Source organism: Chiloscyllium punctatum, chromosome 41 (assembly GCF_047496795.1).
Source record: "Chiloscyllium punctatum isolate Juve2018m chromosome 41, sChiPun1.3, whole genome shotgun sequence".
NCBI classification, from domain to species: domain Eukaryota; kingdom Metazoa; phylum Chordata; class Chondrichthyes; order Orectolobiformes; family Hemiscylliidae; genus Chiloscyllium; species Chiloscyllium punctatum.
The window spans coordinates 30,536,042-30,557,110 of NC_092779.1; the positions used below are offsets into that span (position 1 = coordinate 30,536,042).

The 21,069-nt window shown below is 43.5% G+C and overlaps 1 protein-coding gene across 15 annotated transcripts in view; it reads right to left on the reverse strand.

The window, feature by feature from the left end:
- LOC140464970 (catenin delta-2-like) overlaps window positions 1–21,069 on the reverse strand; it is a 1,239,301-nt gene that overhangs the window by 489,741 nt on the left and 728,491 nt on the right. For 2 of the 15 annotated variants that reach the window (XM_072560663.1, XM_072560660.1), the window contains exons 1-3: window positions 7,686–8,109; window positions 6,270–6,354; window positions 5,184–5,256 (exon numbers count right to left, since the gene is read on the reverse strand). The exons of 5 other annotated variants lie outside the window; for them this stretch is intronic. Coding sequence is in view for 1 of the 10 variants with exons in the window: in XM_072560659.1 (XP_072416760.1) it covers window positions 7,686–7,700 (15 nt within the window). In the remaining 9 variants the exon portion in view is untranslated. Of the gene's footprint in view, window positions 1–3,320; window positions 3,409–5,183; window positions 5,257–6,269; window positions 6,355–7,100; window positions 7,204–7,685; window positions 8,110–21,069 lie in introns of those variants that run through there. 8 more of the 15 variants (XM_072560665.1, XM_072560662.1, XM_072560668.1 and 5 more) reach the window with 5 other exon arrangements.

Genomic DNA, 21,069 nt, shown 5'->3' on the forward strand with positions numbered 1-21,069 from the left:
ATTCCATGACTGTGTCATATAAATTCTATGACTTTATAAACCATCACACTGCCCTAACTAGTGAAGTTGTGTTGAATAAGACAACAGTCAATTTTAAAGGTGACCAAAAATCACTGTGTAAACTGTCAGCTATTTACAATATATTTATACAGTATTTGATTTTCCATATAGACAGGAGTCTTTATCTTATCCAGCAACTGAGCCTTCAATCTTCTTTTGTGTTTGTTCATGGATGTTTCCAATGGCCTTCCCTTGGTGTCACAAACAGCTGCCCGCTGCCTCTCAGGTTCATCTTCAAACTCATGGGAAGGATCCGATCATGAAGCTGATCAGATGGAATCTGATCACGATTGCAGCCTGCACAGACACCTTGTAGCCTCTAAAGGTGAGGTTGCCTCCCTCATTTCTGGGGTCCATCCTCTTGGCTTTCATCCTCACTTCCTCCTCTGCATGAATTCTTCCATGTTCACCACGTCCTCAGAGGAGGAGGAGGAGGAGGAGGAGATGCTCCTTTCCTCAGCCTCCTCCAAGTCCGATACATAGAACATTTGCTCAGTGCCAAGCTATGGAAAATGCGCAGGCTGGAATGATTCCAAATATTCTATGAGGTGCAGACTGTAGTGCCCCTCCTGAGCAGTCACGGCATTTCAATCTCACCATAAATACATTAATGGCTTGTTCAGTGTGAAGATAGCTTTTGTACCTTTTGTGGCGACAGTGATCAATGGAGGAGTCTGAGAAGCTAAGTTTCCCTGTGTGTGTGTGTGTGTGTGTGTGTGGGGTCATGTGCCTGTCATTTACAACATTTGTGCCAGCGCAGATTCCCTTAAGATGAATGACTCATGGCAACTGCAGCTGAGCACATGTGCTGAGATCTCTCATTGTAGTCACAAAGGAGTGAATGTTTTAATACACCTGTTTGAATTCTGCATGGATGCTCTTATTCACAAACACATACAGCTGATCACACCCTGCACTTCAGATCACTCAGCAACAGAGGCAAATTCCAATTGTCACCCTATTTGTGCATTATCTATCTCCCATGAGGTAAGCTTTCCCACCCTTCCATCAATGACACTATGGATCACTTGTGTACTGCTGATTGTGACTTTCAACGGAGGTCAGTTGTGGAACAGTCTACTAGCAAGACAATGAAGGGTGATAGTCACCTTCTGGGCCACTGGTGTGGAGAGGCATGTCCCTTAGCTGCAGGTCTTATTGAAGAAGGATGCAAAGCTCAAAATCTCCACCTCTTGGGAGAGACAGTATCCTCTGACACTGCCTCTCAGTCGTGTTTGTGTAAGTTACCCTATTCATGGAATCACACAGTGCAGAACAGGCCCTCTGACCCATTGAATTTGCATCAACAAAAACCAATAAATCTACACCAATCCCCCTTTCCAACACTGGATCCATAGCTTTGAACATTATAACATTCCAAGTGCTGATCTGAGTACATTTTAACGGTTGAGATTTCCTGCCAAGCAGTGCATTCCAGACCCCCATTACACTTTGGTGAGAAGAATGTTTCAAGTCCCGTCTAAACCTCCTGGCTTACCCTTAAAATTATGCCCCCTTGTTCTTGACCCTTCCACTAAAGGGGAACAGCTGCTTTCCATCCACCCTGTCAATGCAGCCCACACCCTGCCATCCCACCCCATAATTTTATTAACCTCACCCCAACACCCTCTCAGCCTTCTCTGCTCCAAAGAAAACCTAAGCGTATCCAGCCTTTTTCCATAGCTAAAATGCTCCATCCCAGGCAACATCCTGATGAACGTTCTCTGCATCTCCTGCAGTGCAATCACATGCAGTGACCAGACTGTAAACAGTACTTCAGCTGTGGATGAACCAGCTTTAAACAGCTCCAATACAACCTCCTTACTCTTATAATCTATGACACCACTGACAAAGGCTAGTGTCCCATATGCAGAGTGTCTACATTAATGGTGCTGAAGTGGAGATGATCGACTGTGTCAAGTTCCTGGGAATGGTGATCACCAACAATCTGTCCTGGTCCACCCATAATGGCGCAACAGTCAAGAAAGCATAACAATGTCTCTACTTCCTCAGGAGGCTAAGGATATTTGGCACGTCCACAAAGACTCTTACCAATTTTTATTGGTGCACCATAGAAAGCAAACTATCTGGATGCATCACAGTGTGGTATGGCAACTGCTCTTCTCAAGACTGCAAGAAACTAAAGAAAGGGTTGTGAACACAACCCAGACCATCATACAAACCAGCCTCCCATCCACTGACTCCATCTATACTTCCCGCTGCCTCAGGAAAGCAGCCAACATCAAAACCCCTCTTCCCCCCAATTATACTCTCTTCCACCATCTTCCGTCAGGCAGAAGATATGAAAGTTTGAATACATGCACCATCATATTCAAGAACAGCTTCTTCCCCGTTGTTATCAGATTTTTTAATAGACCTGTTAAATATTAATTCTGATTGTGCTCTCTCTGCACCTTCTCTGCTGCTGTCACACTGTATTCTGCACCCTGCTCTGCTATCCTGAGGCAGTTTGTATGGGATGATCTGCCTATATAGCATGCAAAACAACACATTTCACTGTATCATAATACATGTGACAACAATAAAAATCAAACAAATGCTTTCTTAACTGTCCTGTTAACTTGTTCTGCTGCCTTAAGGGATCCGTGGACAAGTATTCCATGATGCCTGTTCCTCAGAGCTTCCTAGTTTCCTGTCATTCGTTGAGTACTCCCTTGTCTATTTTCTTCTTCCAAAGTAGATCATTTCACACTTCATCAGGGTAAATTCATTCCATCTGCCACTGATCTACTCACCGGACCAATCTGTTCATATTCTCCTGTAACTTAAAGCCTTCTTCCCATTATCAACACCGGGCCAAACTTTACATCATCACCCCCAAATTTCCTTCCATACTATATCACAAACAATAAGGGACCCAGCATTGATCTCTACAGTAGGCCACTGGGCACTGGCCTCCAGTCATACAAATAGCCTTCTATCAGCCCCTCTGTCTCCTACCATCTTTGTTTCCCTGAAGCTGCATAGCAGCTTTGCACACTCTGATGTTTCACACATGGCAACCCAACACCATTGATTCCAGAAGTCGCTGCTACACAATGGGGCCTTGGAGGCCCATATAGCTGATAAGCCAATTAGAATTAACACTGTTTATCACTAAGTAAATATTGGATCCAACTTGCCCTGGATCCAATGTGCATTTACCTTCTTTATCAATCATCGATGTGGAACCTCGTCAAAGGCTTTCCTGAATTGTTTATAAACTACACAAATTGCTCTACCCACATCTATACACTTACACCATTTGGTTGGGTATTCCATCATTATTTAATTATTTATTTCTGATGCCTCCTTCTTGTAGCACCATGGTCCCTCCTGTCCCAGAGTCTGTGAATGTGAAAGATAAGGCATTTCAGGTTGGTGCTGCTGCACTGCACCTCGATGTACTGAAAGTGAGGTTGTGCTGTATCTATGTCAAAGTTAAGATTTCGAAATGGTGACCATAAGGCATAGCAGCAGAAGTCAGCCATTCAGCCCATCATGCCTGCTCCACATTCAATGAGATCATGGCTGATCAGATAATCTCAACTGCACTGAACTGCCATTTCCCCATAACCCTCAATTCACTTCCTGATTAAAAGTCTGTTTCATCTCAGTCTTGAATACACGTAACAACCTAGCCTCTACAGCATTACAGGATAAAGATTTCCACAAATTCGCTACTCTTTCAGAGAAGAAACTCCTCCTAATCTCAGTTTTACTCTGAGATTACGCCCTCTGGTCTTAGGCTCTTCCACAAGGGGAAAAATGACCTTTCTGCATCTACCCTGTCAAGTTCCCTAAGAATTTTATATGTTTCTTACTTATCATTCTTCTAAACTCCAGTGAGTACAGAACCAACCTACCCAACCTCTCTTCATGAGACCTTCCTTATTCAGGATCAGGTTAGTAAACCCTCTCTATGCTACCTCTGACGTGACTGCTAAAGACTCGGAGGCTACAATGGAGATCTATTGATGCCAAGTCTAAAGTTGTGCTGGATGTAACCTGCAGCAATCCACCATGCACTACCCCATTTCTGGAAGGGAATCCCTTGACTGGCAGGTATTCTTTGCCGTTTCAAAAACGGAGAAAAACAATAGAACAAAGTTGCTCCACTCCAATCCCAGGCTCTGCTTGACCTGGTAGAAGTGGTCATACCTTGAATGAGGAGATATTTCCTAAAAAAGGTGCATAAAATGAGCAGCAGGGAAGAAAAATGGTGCTCATTAAGAAAAACATTTTTTCCAAATCTTTTACTACGGAGACCCTTATGTCAGCGGAACCTGCATATGAGGCTTTCCAGATCCACACAAGAAAATGCCATGAGAACAGAAAGGCACGGGAAAATTGGAACAAAATACTGTGGATACTGGAGAAACTCAGCAGGTCTGGCAACATCTGCGGACATAGAAACTTAGTTAACATTTCAATTCCAATATGACTCTTCTTCAGAATATAACTATTTGCAGTTGATCACAGAATCTGATTTCATCCAGTTTATTACAGAAAAATGGGATTTCCTGCTAAATTTTATGCCTGGATTCCCACCTTGGTAACAATTTGAAAATGCAACCATTGATATCCTCTGATATACAGCAATACTACACAATATGTTCAATCCAAGTTATACATTTGCTCTCAATGTTTCTTACGAATAGAATATCCATTCTCAGCATGATGTCAATTTTTGCCTGATTTACCCTCCTGTAAAGCAGTTTGTGACACGGTACATATAAACGCAAGTTGTTGTGACACTATGACCCTTATATGTTTGTTTTCCTCCACGATGATCCAATATTTCAAATGAAATTGCTACACAGGTTTGGAAAGCAGTATAGTTAAATTATTCTTGCATTTTTTTATTCAAATGCAAAGGAATTGCCAGCAATGCAAGTGAAGTATTTTAGGAGTTGAACCTCTGCCAAAATTCACAGGCTCCGCCACATTCAATGAATATTGCTTAGTGATCCCGGGGGACATTTTCCTTTAGCAGCAGAGTTTGTCGATCAAAGCAACAGACTAATGATGGACCTCCTATGTGTAGCTTCAATCCTGCCAGAATGAAAATGGCATGTCTAAGGCAGTTAGGTCTAGACAAAGCTCAAACAGTGAAGTCTCACCTGATAAGTTCCCACTCCAATGCCAAGTTCTGGCCCAAAATGAAACTGATGTTTGCTATCCGCTCCTGTTGGACTTTTAGCCAAAATAAAAGGAAAAGTTATCCATTAAGAAGAATCATGTATTGATTCGTTTAAGAAACGCCACCTTACAAGCTGCATTCAACTGTAAAATGATCAACTGTGTGCTCATTTTGTTCCATAGCTTTGCTCCACCCTAAGCTATAATGTCCTTCAGCTATGAGATATCTTGGATATTCAATTTCTGGTCTTTTGTATACCGTTCACCTCCTTCACTGTAGCACTGGCAGCCATATCTTCAGCTGCTCAAGCCCTCAGGTTTGGTGGGGGGGGAATTCCATAGCGAACCGCACCTTTCTCTGTTTAAGATGCATCCTAAATTGATACAGTATTGACCAAAACAATGGTTGCTTGACCTTGTGGCAGAATTTTCCCAGTTCCCAATTGAAGGGAGGATTGGAAGGAAGACAGGAGAAGAAGGCACTGGATCAGTGAGGCACAAAGTTCCTCCTTAGGGAGCTAGAGGTGGGGTGCGAGTGTCAGGGCCTACCAGCCTCAAACAATCTTGAAGGCAACTTGAACATTTAAATGCTGGAACGTGAGCAGATTGCAGATGCCAGTGGATCCTCCTACTGAGCTAAAAGATTAGCAAGTGCTCAGAGGGGCATCAAGGCAGGGGATGCAGGCCACAACTGTGCCTAACATTACAACAGAGCTACACATTGTCAGATATCACAAAGTACTTCACAGCTAATCATTCAAGGCCCTATATAAATGTAAGTCTTCCTTCATTGTTCTAAGAGTCAGATATATAATGTTAATGAGAATGGTCTAATAATCAACGCCTGACAACTGATTGATTAAGTCTGTGGGTTAGTTTATTTGAAACAATAAAGCACATTATAAGCATGCAATGGACGTGACAAGAAAGCAACAGTTTTCTGTGAATGCAACTTGCAGAATCACAGCAGAAGAATGACCATACAGTCACAACATTCTATGTACACAGCACACTGAGTCCTTAAAAGTGAACTTTCTTAAAAGCAAGGTACAAATGCAACAATTTACCTTAGGCAAGGGCAGTGACCAACAAATTCACAGCTTCAGGAAACGCGGGAGAGGAACAGAACTGGTACGGGCCAAGGGCACCTGCCTGAATAATGCAATAACATCAACATCTTCAGCGAAATGTGTAAAACCCAAAGTCTTGGCTTTTATATTGTCAGGAGTTCAACACAATGTAGCTTTGGTCTTTTTTTTGGGGGGGGGGGGAAAGAGCATCTACTCCACCTTCCCATTCCCGACCTCAGTCCCCGTAACCATGAAATCTCTGACTGCAGCCGATTTATCTGGGACACTGTGAAATTCTGAAGCTTCAATGTTCCATTGTGAAGAAGCTCTTTAAGCTCCAGCTTGGTCAAAATCGCACTGATGAAAAGAAACTTCAATTTTGGAAAGGATGTTCCTCTGGGATCCCAGCTTGGACACTGAACAATCGTTTTAAATCAGTGCAAACCTGCTACAGGGGACCCTAACTCAGACATCACTCAAGAGAGACTACTGAGGTTACCTATCGACACTCAACATGACAGTAAAAACGTTAAGCACCGAGAGAGAGGGAATAAAGAGGCATGAGTAACACACACACACAAATCACCCTGCTCTTTTTTTTCGAAGCAGGGAGAGTACACGCATCTCATGATACCGCACATGGAATCAGACAACATAAAAGCTTTACACGTCTCAGGGGCTTCAGGATTGAGGACTATCATTTCTCAGCTGGCTGATGGGGAGGAGGTGATTATTTCATTGGCTGAATGGATTTTTATCATGACATAACCCCCCAGCCACATTCCCCACCAACCCCCACCCCACATACTGTAACTCCGTCTCGCTGACCTTATCCAGGTCTCTTTCATCTCCTGAATAAAACGAATCGCCTGCGGTTGGTTTTCACATGCACTGTGTTTCGAATGTTAGAGTAAAATAAATGCTACCCGGTTCTACCAAGCTAAAGTTTCAACCGGGGGGGGTGGGTGGGGAACAGGGAAAGCAGGCAGTGAATTGTCAGCCAATATCGAGGCATTCCAGAGGGAGGGTTATAACACGCTCGGGAGATCTTCCTGCGGTTGAACTAGTCCACGCCTTGCTTAAGGGAATGAGAATATAAAACATGCCGCTATGCTGCGGGATGCCTCTTCGGAGAAGGAGGAAGAAAGTCCCTGGTACTTTAGACTAAAATGAAAACACAAAATAACGGATTCCAGTCTGCGAGGCTAAATCTCCATAACCTTCTCCGTGTTTCTATCGGGCAGGGAAGTGCTGTCAGGGACAGCGGTGCGCCAGATGAATGGAAGAGACAAAGCAAACTCGCAAGACCTTTTGCAAACAGCAAACACACACACACGGAGAATTAGAGAGAAAAAAAGTAACTGCTACTTCATCACACCCCCAGAAGAGTGAGAAAATTCCGAACTCGTGTACCTTAGCATGGATCATGCTATGCAAACAGCAAAGGCAAACACTCCAAGCCCCTCCAAGTTAACATCCCCCTTCCCGGCGAGCAAATAACTTTTTGTCACTCATTAGCAAACGCCTGGGCCAGTGCAGGCAGCTGAAGACTCGCCGCTTTCCACAGTAGAATAGAGTTCACCCAGGCACAAAGGTCTCCATAGCAACCGCTGCATTTCGACCCTTGTTGCCATTATTTATGCAACATTTCACCACAAAAGGCCCTCCTCGGTCCTCGTGGAAGCCAAAATCCTGCAAATTTCCCAATCAGCGCTCTCCCCTTTTCATTCCGGAGGTGATCAGCATTCCGCCGACAAGAGGCAGGACTGATTAAAATTGAGATGCTTCACAAGGGGGGTCGGATCACATCGCTGGAAATAAGCTCTGAATATGTGCAACCCGGAAGCAGTATGGAATTTTTTTCTCTCTCTCCTTCGGGAGCAGCTTACAGGAATGTTCAGGGAGGAGTGGATAGTCATTCCTATTTCTCAGATATTCTGTTAAGCACAACGAGTCGGTCGAAAAAGATATTGGCTCCTTTGCAAACAGTCCTATTTGACCTTGCTCTAACAGCATCCCGGGATAATCAAGATATGCAAACAGATTTATATAGAATGGGGCCATTCTACTCATTGTTTCTTTGCCAGTTGTCTGTAAGAATTAAAACTGAGTCCTAAGTTCCATTTTCTTTCATATTCAACTGCAACTGTTGGTTTCTTTTCAAAATACACAACCATTTGAACATTATTATCTGCTCTCAACATTATTAGCTAGTGCATTCCATCACATTTTTTGCCATAAACCTCATTCAAAAATGAATACAATGCAGATAAAATATCTCTTTTCATTGACTGGAATGATACAGGGATTTAGAGTTTGAAAAAAAAGACGTTGGATTGTGTTCTCCGGAGTTTTGGAGGTTGACGAGTGACTTGGTCAATGCATTTCAAATGATTAAAAGATCTAATAAGATAGTGAGAGATAAACTCTTGAAGTTTTTACTATTAAGCTCCATGTGGCTGGATACAGAACGCGGTGGGGGGGGGCGAGTAGTCTTCGCTACTGGAGCCAGGCCAGTCAGCAACAATATTACAAAGCACCTCTTCATACAGAACGTAGTGGAAGTGTTGAATTTTCACCATCAAGTACTGTGATGCTGGGAGCCAAATGTATTTTAAAGATTTGGATCATTAGGTTTTTATTAGATTGGAGTATTAAAGGATCTGAAAAGCAGATAAAAAATACGGTTCAGTAAATAATGGAAGAATAGGCTTAAGGGGTTAAATGGCCCACTCCTGTTCCTATGTTCCAAAGACTGGTCCACAATAATTTATTTAGTGAAATTGTTAGGACCGATGCCCATTTTTGCTTTTTTCTGCACCTATTCCAAACAGCAAATCAGCATAAATCAGCCATGAGGGCTCCCTATTGGGCAAATTTACAAAGGATCAATGACAAATGAGAAATAGGATTTTGCAATTAACGCTCTGTGAAAGCTGTTAAGTAGTTCACAAACCTATTCGAGCTTAGTCTATTGCAATTCCACTACTAAAACATTACACTACTTCCACACCGTAAAACCTATAATACAACCTCATATCAAAGATTTTAATTTTTCAAAGTGCAACCAAGATAACTACAGAGACTACAGTTTTGCATTAATGTTTGCAGTGACAGAACAGATTTTTAGAAGTAACTCGATTATCATCTCTAACATTATAAATTAACAAAATCAGTGGTTAACATCGAGTCAGGGTGTGTTGTTTGATATCCTCCTTGACTTTTCATAAAAGTGACCCTGGAGGTGGGTGTTGCACTTTGACCTCTAAAAAGTATTTGATAATATTTCTCCGGAAAGGCTATTTACGATTAAAGTGGTCTGATGTAGGGAGAGTTCTGACACATAGAAGAAAGTTGAAGGGTGTGAAACCAGTTCTGAGGAAGGGTTACCGAAACATTAACTCTTGATTTTTCTTCACAGATGCTGCCAGACCTGCTGAGCTTGTCCAACAACTTCTGTTTTTGTTTCTGATTTACAGCATCTGCAGTTCTTTCCGTTTTTATACACCAAAAGGAATTCTGAGATGGAGAAACGAAGGCCACGGAAAGATATGAACATGAGGAAGAAGATTTTAAAACTGAAACTTTGATGGACTTTGAGCAAATGTAAGCCAGCAAGCCTAGGAATGAGTCAAAAATGGCAGGAGTTTGTAGGTATAATTGAGGACACTGTACAGAGGTTCATTCCCAAGAAAAGAAAGATTAACCGGGGAGGGATTAGACAACCTTGGCTGACAAAGGAAGTCAGGAAATGTATTAAAGAAAAAGAGAGATCCTATAAAGTGGCTAAGAACAGTGGGAAATCAGAAGATTGGGAAGGATACAAAAGCAAACAGAGGATAACAAAGAGTGTAATAAGAAATGAGAGGATCAAATATGAAGGTAGGCTAGCCAGTAATATTAGAAATAATAGTAAAAGTTTCTTTCAGTACATAAGAAACAAACGACAGGCAAAAGTAGACATTGGGCCACTTCAAACTGATGCAGGGAGCCTAGTGATGGGAGATAAGGAAATAGCAGGAGAACTTAACAAGTACTTTGCGTCAGTTTTCACAGTGGAAGACATGAGTAATATCCCAAAAATTAAAGGGTGTCACGGGGCTGAGTTGAGTATGGTTGCCATTACGAAAGAGATAGTGCTAGAAAAGTTAAAAAGTCTTAAAATTGATAAATCTCCTGGCCCCGATGGGATACACCCTAGAGTTCTGAGAGAGGTTGCTGAGGAAATAGCAGAGGCATTGGTTGAGATCTTTCAAGAGTCACTGGAGTCAGGAAAGGTCCCGGATGATTGGAAGATGGCTGTAGTAACCCCCTTGTTCAAGAAAGGATCAAGGCAAAAGATGGAAAATTATAGGCCAATCAGCTTAACCTCGGTTGTTGGTAAAATTCTAGAATCCATCATTAAGGATGAGGTTTCTAAATTCTTGGAAGAGCAGAGTCTGATTAGAACAAGTCAACATGGATTTAGTAAAGGGAGGTCATGCCTGACAAACCTGTTGGAATTTTTTGAAGAGGTAACAAGTAGGTTAGACCAGGGGAACCCAGTGGATGTGGTCTATCTGGACTTTCAAAAGGCCTTTGATAAGGTGCCACACGGGAGACTGCTGAGCAAGGTGAGGGCCCATGGTGTTCGAGGTGAGCTGCTGGGATGGATTGAGGATTGGCTATCTAACAGAAGGCAGAGAGTTGGGATAAAAGGTTCTTTTTCAGAATGGCAGCCGGTGACGAGCGGTGTCCCGCAGGGTTCGGTGCTGGGGCCACAGCTGTTCGCATTATATATTAATGATTTGGATGAGGGAACCGGGGGCATTCTAGCGAAGTTTGCCAATGATACAAAGTTAGGTAGACAGGCAGGTAGTACTGAGGAAGTGGGGAGGCTACAGAAGGATCTAGACAGGTTGGGAGAGTGGTCCAGGAAATGGCTGATGGAATTTAACGTGAGCAAGTGCGAGGTCTTGCACTTTGGCAAAAAGAATATAGGAATGGACTACTTTCTAAATGGTGAGAAACTTAATAAAGCCAAAGCACAAAGGGATCTGGGAGTGCTAGTCGAGGATTCTCTAAAGGTAAACATGCAGGTTGAGTCTGTGATTAAGAAAGCGAATGCAATGTTGTCTCTTATCTCAAGAGGGTTGGAATATAAAAGCAGAGATGTACTACTAAGACTTTATAAAGCTCTGGTTAGGCCCCATTTGGAGTACTGTGTCCAGTTTTGGTCCCCACACCTCAGGAAGGACATACTGGCACTGGAACGTGTCCAGCGGAGATTCACACGGATGATCCCTGGAATGACAGGTCTAGCATATGAGGAACGGCTGAGGATACTGGGATTGTATTCGTTGGAGTTTAGAAGATTAAGGGGAGATCTAATAGAGACGTACAAAATAATACATGGCTTTGAAAAGGTGGATGCTAGAAAATTGTTTCTGTTAGGCGAGGAGACTAGGACCCGTGGACACAGCCTTAGAATTAGAGGGGGTCATTTCAGAACGGAAATGCGGAGACATTTCTTCAGCCAGAGAGTGGTGGGCCTGTGGAATTCATTGCCACGGAGTGCAGTGGAAGCCGGGACGCTAAATGTCTTCAAGGCCGAGATTGATAGGTTCTTGTTGTCTAGAGGAATTAAGGGCTACGGGGAGAACGCTGGCAAGTGGAGCTGAAATGCGCATCAGCCATGATTGAATGGCGGAGTGGACTCGATGGGCCGAATGGCCTTACTTCCACTCCTATGTCTTATGGTCTTATGGTCTTATAAAATGCACAGTGTAGTTGGCTTTGAAAAGAGGTGACTATGAGGTAACCTTATACAGACAGATATGATAAAATGTCGACAAAACGTAGCTGGAAATTATACTTCAAACTAAACTACAAAGGCAGAACAAGAGATGGTAAGTTTAATTCAATGCAGGTATAAGCCAATTTGGGAACAATGACAGAAATGTTCTCTTCCCATTTAGAATTGATATCTTCGCTGACCTATTACCTCCATCCCCACCCCCATCCACCTATTGTACTCCTTGCTCCCTTCTCCCCAGCTCACACCCCCATTTATCTCTCCACTCAGGAGGCTTCCTGATGAAGGGCTTTTGCCCGAAACGTTGATTTTCCTGCTCCACGGATGCTGCCTGCCCTGCTGTGCTTTTCCAGCACCACTCTGATCTAAACTCTGGTTTCCAGCATCTGCAGTCCTCACTTTTGCCCAGTTGATTTTAACCTTACTGTGAATCCTCTTGCAAGGATGCCTACCTTGATTCTCCTGTTCTCTCCACAAGAATCTCAGTGAGTCCTTTCTGGCCTATCAACTCCATCCCCACCCCCATTCACCTATTGTACTCTTTGCTACCTTCGCCCCAGCTCACCCCCCCATTTATCTCTCCACCCTGGAGGCTTCCTGCCTCTATTTCTGATGATGGGCTTTTGCCCGAAACGTCAATTTTCCTGCTCCTCGGATGCTGCCTGACCTGCTGTGCATTTTCAGTACCACTCTAATCTAGAATCTGGTTTCCAGCATCTGCAGTCCTCACTTTTGCCTACCTATCCAATTAAAGTACACAAGACAAAAAAATGGGTAGTAAAATGCTGCTGGGTGTTGTAATCATTAAAGTCTAAAAGATTTTTAATGGTAGAACAAAGATGGACTGAATTGCCAACTTTATGCAAACTGTCTATTGCATCACCTATGTTTATGACTCTTTGTAAGTGCTTAATTGGGTGTAGGATATATTAAGATGTCCTTTAATCTTGAAAGGCAATACTTAAACTTAAGTTCCTTATTGACTGGCTTTTTTTTCCTGTAGCATCACATCTTTAATTTTATTTCAGCTAATTTATTAATTCCACTGCTTGCCCGAGAGTTTTGAGTCTTTGGGGTGAGTTTTACCAGAAATCAGCTAAATGTTCATTTTGGTGAGTTTCACAGAGGGCTTGTTTCTTTATGCAAGCCTTTGTAACATTTCTCATCTTATTTTCTGAAACGTTCCTCATTCTCCATGCATGATGCCTGTGGCACACCACTTCTCACATCTTCCCTCTTCACACAGATGGAAGAACTCACCATTTCTGGGACCAGCCAAGATTGGCCAGTGCCATGTTTAAATTGCCATTTTGAACTAAATCAAGTGCTCAGTCTGGAGTTCCCTGCACAGTTCATGTAGGTTGCCCCAGACACAGCAGACAGAGGAAAGCTGGTGCCCCAATTTGTCCACAGAGACTTAGAGATCCTGGTGGAGGGGGTGCCAGAGGTATGTGTTCCCATCCAACTTGCCCTGAGATGTTGGTGACTGCTGTCAGCCTTCTCTATTTGGTCATTATTCCTGGCTGATCCTCATTACTGAGAACTGTACAAGAAACAGCTGCAAAAAGTCTGATTTTGTCTTCCTAACTTCTCCAGAAGTCAGTTTTACCTTCCTGAATATGTAGGTGCCAAGTCGAGTTGTAGAATCCATGCACTGTAATCAGCAAAGTAAGTACAAGTTATTGTTCTTTCATGGTCTATGTGCTTCGACGGATCACATTGAGTTTACAGCATAGAAACAGACGACTTGTCTACAGCTACTAGCCTGTGCAGTTGAAGGCATAGTAATAAATCATGGAGCGATAAAGTGAAGATGTGCATAGACTTTGGAGAGGAGGTTTTGGTGAAAGAGGGGACGGCCATGGGGGCACCTGAAAGCAAAGATAAGAATTTTAAAACTGACCTCTTGGTGGACAGGAATACTTTGGTGCTCATGCTATTCAGGAACCTTATCCTTCCCAACACCTTCTCACTGTATTTACATATCTTTTTATTCCTATTTCCCTCATGTATTTATTTAGCTTCCACCTGAAATATATCTAGACCTCTCAACTCCCTCATTCTGTATGGTGGCAATTGCCGCACTCCAAGTCCTCCAAATTGTCTTGTTCCTGGATTCTACATTTGAGTTATTGGTGACTTTTTATATTTACGAGCTCTGGTAATAGATTCTGTTACAAATAGAAAGATTCTCTCTACCAGAATTCCAGCATCAAGAGCTCAATCAGTTAATGTCTCAACTTTTTCTGGAGATAAGAATGCAAGTTTCTCCTGATAAGAGTAACCTCTCACCTTTTGAATCTGTTTTGCATATTCACGAGTGCCTCTATGTTCTCATAAAATGGAGATCTGAACTGTGTGCAGGACTTTCAAATACATGCCCATCCAATGGGATGGTGGACTAGTGATGCAAATGATAAAATGTGGATTGACAATGTTGGGTATACCTTCATTTTGTAACTCAGGAGATGAGACCATTGTTCAAGCAGTGTCTCTGAGTATCACCATTTAATTATGCACCATCGTGTGGAATTTCCTGTTTACATGCAATTGAGATATTGTATCCAAACTGGGCTTGAAATTGAGCTAGTTGAGTTACTATTCAATTTTCTGGTAAAGTCATTTTCACAGTCACAAAAATTATTCCTATTTCAAACCCATGCAATGTAATGTAATGTAATGGCACATAATTGCTTTCTTTCTTTTTAACTCCATTAAAATATGGTGCAATTTTATTCTTAAAGACAGAAATGTTGGTCGCAGCACGAGCAAACAAAAATAATTGTCTAAGAGTAGTAACCTAATTTAAAATAATTAAAAATTACTTAATACACAAAATCCATTCAAATATCTAATCAGTTCATTGATGCTCATTAATCAGTTTCTTGTTAAGTTTACAAAGAAACCTTTTAGATTAAAGGTGCCAATTGGGGCCTGGTTTAGTTGATTCAACCTGGGCCGCGTTGTGTGTGTGATATATACACATATACAACCAAAAGATATCCCCAAAAATCAAAATATAGCCCTCAAGTACATTCCAAGTGGAGCCCTTAAAAAGATTGACCCTTGCCTTCTCCCTTGTCTGTGTGCTTTAGAAGTACAGGAAACTATACTCTACATTGTGTTTCAAAGCCTTTCTGAGAATAGCAATGAATGACAAGCATAAATGAGAGACAGCAGTATATAGAGGTCATTATACCTCTGTTCTCCCAAGACTAGATCCCAAAGGATCCAGCAACAAAGAAGAATGATAATTGCTAGACAATAAAAGACTGTGTTTCATTTAGTTGGCTTTCTACTGTTCTGGTACTTGCAGGATACAATGATAATGAAGTTGTTGACAAATCATGGCAATCAATCTTTATCAACTAGTCACCAATGATCTCAGACACAAGGCAAGAACAGCCCCCCAGTGATTAAATCTTTGATTCCCAAAATTCTAAGTCATCTGTTTCTCCCTATAGGAAAAAGTACTACCCACAACATGCCATACTTTGAATTTCTCATTTACTTTACCCCAAAATGTTATTTTCTAAAAGGATTCTATCAAATTTGCATTTGAATTAATCAATTATATTTGCTTCCACTATTCCAAAAGTCTGTTCCACAGACTGACCACATGCAGAAACAATGGCAGTGGTATTTACTCTGGCTTCTTGAAAAACAATCATAAATTAACTCAAAGAAGCCTTTGAAAATCTTTGACAGATTTATCGCTTGTTAGCCAGTAAGCAGTGGGAAAATGTCAAAGGTCAGGATGACATGTTTGTATTACAAAATGGGGATGTTGTGTTGGATGTTATGTGATGTAATGCAGACATTGTTGGGGATAGGAAACTTCGGGAAGCCAGAGATCACAAGTTGAGTGATGGACATCAAGGGGATATTAGACATCGGGACAGGAATCTGATAGTGTTAGGCAGGTGTTCGATATCATGGGGAAGTCCAATATTATGGAGAGTTGGATATTTGGGTACGAATTAAGACAATAGAGGAGGAAAGGCATGATGGAGGAAATCAAAAGATGGATTTGATGTCATGAGTGGAGTTGGTCAACATGGGCCATAGGTCAGACATCTTGGAGGAATCAGAGATCGAAGGTGAATTGGAGACCCCCACAGGAGAGTCAGACATTGCAGTGAGATGCTAGACACAGTGGAGGGGTTGGACATGTCTGTGAAGTCAAATATTGCAAGAAGTAGGTAAGTGGAATCAGATCACTCAGGAATCAAATGTTATGAAGGACCTGACAGATGGAGAGACACATTAATTTATAGGGCAACACGGTGACTCAGTGGTTAGCACTGCTGCCTCACAATGTCAGGCACCCAGGTTCAATTCCAGCCTTGAGCGACTGTCCGTATGGAGTTCGCATATTCTTTTCGTGTCTGCGAGGATCTCCTCCGGGTGCTCCAGTTTCCTCCCACAATCCAAAGATGTGCAGGTTAGGTGAACTGGCCATGCTAAATTGCCCTTAGTTTTCAGGGATGTGTAGGTTAAGTGCATTAATCAGAGGTAAATGTAGAGTTATAAGGTAGGGGAATGGGTTTGGGTGGGTTACTCTTCGGAGAGTCGGTATGGACTTGTTGGGCTGAATGTTTCCATACTGTAAGGATTCTATGATAACATAGAATCACAGCCATGTTACAGTGCAGAAAGAAGCCAATCTGCCCATTGTGTCTGCTCCAGCTCCCTGGAGCTTTGTGTCAATCTGCTGCCTTTTCCCCATAAGCTTGCACATGCCTCAATATGATGTGAATGAAGCAAGGGAAATATAATGTGAATTAAATAGTTGATGGGTATATGCAATGTAAATGAGATCTCTTCTTTTGAAGCTGAAGGTTAACAATTAATTCCTTGTGACTCCTCCTTGTGATATCAACATGGTTGAAAGAGGTACTTTTCAAAAAATGGTGAGTCTAGAACAAGTGGACATTATCTTAAAATTAGAGTTAAGCTGTTCAGATCTAAAATCAAGAAGCATATCTCCAATTAAAGGGTAGAGTAAATCTTGAAATGTTTCCTCCAAAAGGTTGTTGAGGTTAAGTCAAGTGAAAATCTCAAAGCTGAGATGAGCAGAATTTTATTAAGTTAAGGAGTTATTGGGAAATGGAGCAAAAATGTTTGAAGGGAGTTGAGACACAGATCTGCTATAAGCTAACTAAGTGGCAGAACAAGCTTGAGAGGCTGAACAGCTATTCCCAGTTCAAAGTTCTTCACTGAAGAGTCACAGACAATACTGGACACAATATAAGGTGTAATTGCAAGGGTCAGATGCCATTAACCTCCCAACTGAGGCAGAAGAGGTATGTTTGCCACTTGAATGAGATTGGATTACTGTCATAAAATACACTCAGCAAAGTTTGATATGATTCATAGCAGATTATCAATCTTTAGTACTGGTATACTTTGCAGGAAATGCATTTTCAAAACAATTCTTTGACAGAAAATAATGTTACTCAATAAATGCTGGAAAGCACAATGATTACAATTTTGGTTCTTTTCTAACTTAACATAATTATAGCAATAGCTTAAAAACACTTGCAAAGACAGGTTACAGCTCAGAGAAATTAGTATCATCTTTAAAGATCTTTGTTTGAATGCCGTTCAGTCCCTACCTTGCAATCTTTGTAAACTTGAGATTTTTCAAAACTCTGCTGCCTGAACCCAATTCACATTAGGTCACATTCAAACAGTAACCTCCCACATTCAAACTCTCTTTCTTTGTTTCCTAATTTCCAGTTTAATGGTAGGACCCTCAGGAGTGTTGTCAAATGGAGAGATCAAGGGATGCAGATGCATTGTTCCTTGACAGTAGTGTCATGAGTAGACAGGGTGGTAAAGAAGAGCATCGAGTACAGGGGTTGGGACACATGTTACAGCTTACCAGACATCGGTAAGGCCACCTTTGGAGTACTGGGTATAATTCCGGTCACCCTGTTATTGGAAATATGTTATTAAACTGGAAAGGGTGCAAACGAGATTTACAAGAATGTTACTGAGACTGGAGGGTTTGAGTTACAAGAAGAGTCTGGATTGTCTGGGAATTTTTTTTCCCTGGAGCATAGGACCTGAGAGGTGACCTAATAGAGGTTTATAAAATCATGAAGGGCATAGATAAGGTAAATAGCTAAGGTCTTTTCCCCAAGGTAGCGGAGTCCAAAACTAGAGATATAAGGTGACAGGCAAGAGATTTAAAAGAGACCTGAGGGGCAACCTTTTTACACAGAGGGTGGTGCTTAAATGGAACAAGTGGCTAGACGAAGTGGTGGAGGTGAGTACAATTACAACATTTAAAAGACATTTGGACAGGTACATGGATAGGAAAGCTTTGGAGGGATATGGACCAGAAGCAGGCATGTGGAACTAGTTTAGTTTGAGATTATGTTCGGCATAGACTGGTTGGACCAAAGAGTCTGTTACCATGTTGTATGACTCTATGACTATGACTCTCTCACTATGGTCTCTACCCACAAGAGAACAACTAAGTTCTACAAAATGCGGTATATTAGACTTGCTAAACACTGAATGGCAAGGTAAAAACAATGACTGCAGATGCTGAAAATCGAATACTGGATTAGTGGTGCTGGAAGAGCACAGCAGTTCAGGCAGCATCCAACGAGCAGCGAAATCAACGTTTCGGGCAAAAGCCCTTCATCAGGAATAAAGGCAGTGAGCCTGCAGCATGGAGAGATAAGCTAGAGGAGGGTGGGGGTGGGGAGAGAGTAGCATAGAGTACAATGGGTGAGTGGGGGAGGAGATGAAGGTGATAGGTCAAGGAGGAGAGGGTGGAGTGGATAGGTGGAAAAGAAGATAGGCAGGTCGGACAAGTTGAGGAAGATGAGGCGTTCTTCCTCCAGGCGTCTGGTGGTGAGGGAGCGGCGGTGAAGGAGGCCCAGGACCTCCATGTCCTCGGCAGAGTGGGAGGGGAAGTTGAAATGTTGGGCCACGGGGCGGTTTGGTTGATTGGTGCGGGTGTCTCGGAGATGTTCCCTAAAGCGCTCTGCTAGGAGGCGCCCAGTCTCCCCAATGTAGAGGAGACCACATCGGGAGCAACGGATACAATAAATGATATTGGTGGATGTGCAGGTGAAACTTTGATGGATGTGGAAGGCTCCTTTAGGGCCTTGGATAGAGGTGAGGGAGGAGGTGTGGGCACAGGTTTTACAGTTCCTGCGGTGGCAGGGGAAAGTGCCAGAATGGGAAGGTGGGTCGTAGGGGGGTGTGGACCTGACCAGGTAGTCACGGAGGGAACGGTCTTTGCGGAAGGCGGAAAGGGGTGGGGAGGGAAATATATCCCTGGTGGTGGGGTCTTTTTGGAGGTGGCGGAAATGTCGGTGGATGATTTGGTTGATGCGAAGGTTTGTAGGGTGGAGGGTGAGCACCAGGGGCGTTCTGTCCTTGTTACGGTTGGAGGGGTGGGGTCTGAGGGCGGAAGTGCGGGATGTGGACGAGATGCGTTGGAGGGCATCTTTAACCACGTGGGAAGGGAAATTGCGGTCTCTAAAGAAGGAGGCCATCTGGTGTGTCCTGTGGTGGGACTGGTCCTCCTGGGAGCAGATACGGCGGAGGCGGAGAAATTGGGAATACGGGATGGCATTTTTGCAAGAGATAGGGTGGTAAGAGGTGTAATCCAGGTAGCTATGGGAGTCAGTGGGTTTGTAAAAAATGTCAGTGTCAAGTCGGTTGTCACTAATGGAGGTCCAGGAAGGGGAGCGAGGTGTCAGAGATAGTCCAGGTAAATTTAAGGTCAGGGTGGAATGTGTTGGTGAAGTTGATGAATTGCTCAACCTCCTCGCGGGAGCACGAGGTGGCGCCAATGCAGTCATCAATGTAGCGGAGGAAGAGGTGGGGAGTGGTGCCGGTGTAATTACGGAAGATCAACTGTTCTACATAGCCAACAAAGAGACAGGCATAGCTGGGGCCCATACGCGTGCCCATGGCTACGCCTTTGGTCTGGAGGAAGTGGGAGGATTCAAAGGAGAAATTGTTAAGGGTGAGGACCAGTTCGGCCAAACGAATGAGTGTGTCAGTGGAAGGGTACTGTTGGGGACGTCTGGAGAGGAAAAAACGGAGGGCTTGGAGGCCCTGGTCATGGCGAATGGAGGTGTAGAGGGATTGGATATCCATGGTGAAGATAAGGCGTTGGGGGCCAGGGAAACGGAAGTCTTGGAAGAGGTGGAGGGCGTGGGTGGTGTCTCGAACGTATGTGGGGAGTTCCTGGACTAGGGGGGATAGGACAGTGTCAAGGTAGGTAGAGATGAGTTCAGTGGGGCAGGAGCATGCTGAGACAATGGGTCGGCCAGGGTGGTCAGGCTTGTGGATCTTGGGAAGGAGGTAGAACCGGGCAGTGCGGGGTTCCCGGACTATGAGGTTGGAAGCTGTGGGTGGGAGATCTCCTGAGGTGATGAGGTTCTGTATGGTCTGGGAGATGATGGTTTGGTGATGGGGGGTGGGGTCATGGTCAAGGGAGCAGTAGGAAGAGGTGTCCTCGAGTTGGCGTTTGGCTTCAGCGGTGTAGAGGTCAGTGCGCCAGACTACTACTGTGCCCCCTTTATCCGCTGGCTTGATGGTGAGGTTGGGATTGGAGCAGAGGGATTGGAGGGCTGCGCGTTGTGAGGGTGAGAGGTTGGAGTGGGGGAGGGGGGACGACAGGTTGAGGCAGTTAATGTCCCGGCGGCTGTTGGAAATGAAGAGGTCGAGGGCAGGTAATAGGCCAGCGCGGGGTGCCCAGGTGGATGCAGTGTGTTGGAGGTGGGCGAAGGGGTCCTCGGAAGGTGGGCGGGAGTCCTGATTGTGAAAGTAAGCTCGGAGGCGGAGGCGACGGAAGGATTGTTCGATGTCACGTCGTGTATTAAATTCATTGATGCGTGGACGGAGGGGGATGAAGGTGAGTCCTTTGCTGAGGACTGATTGTTCGTCCTCAGTGAGTGGGAGGTCTGGAGGGATGGTGAAAACTCGGCAGGGCCGGGAGCTGGGATCTGGTGTGGGTGTGGAGCTGGG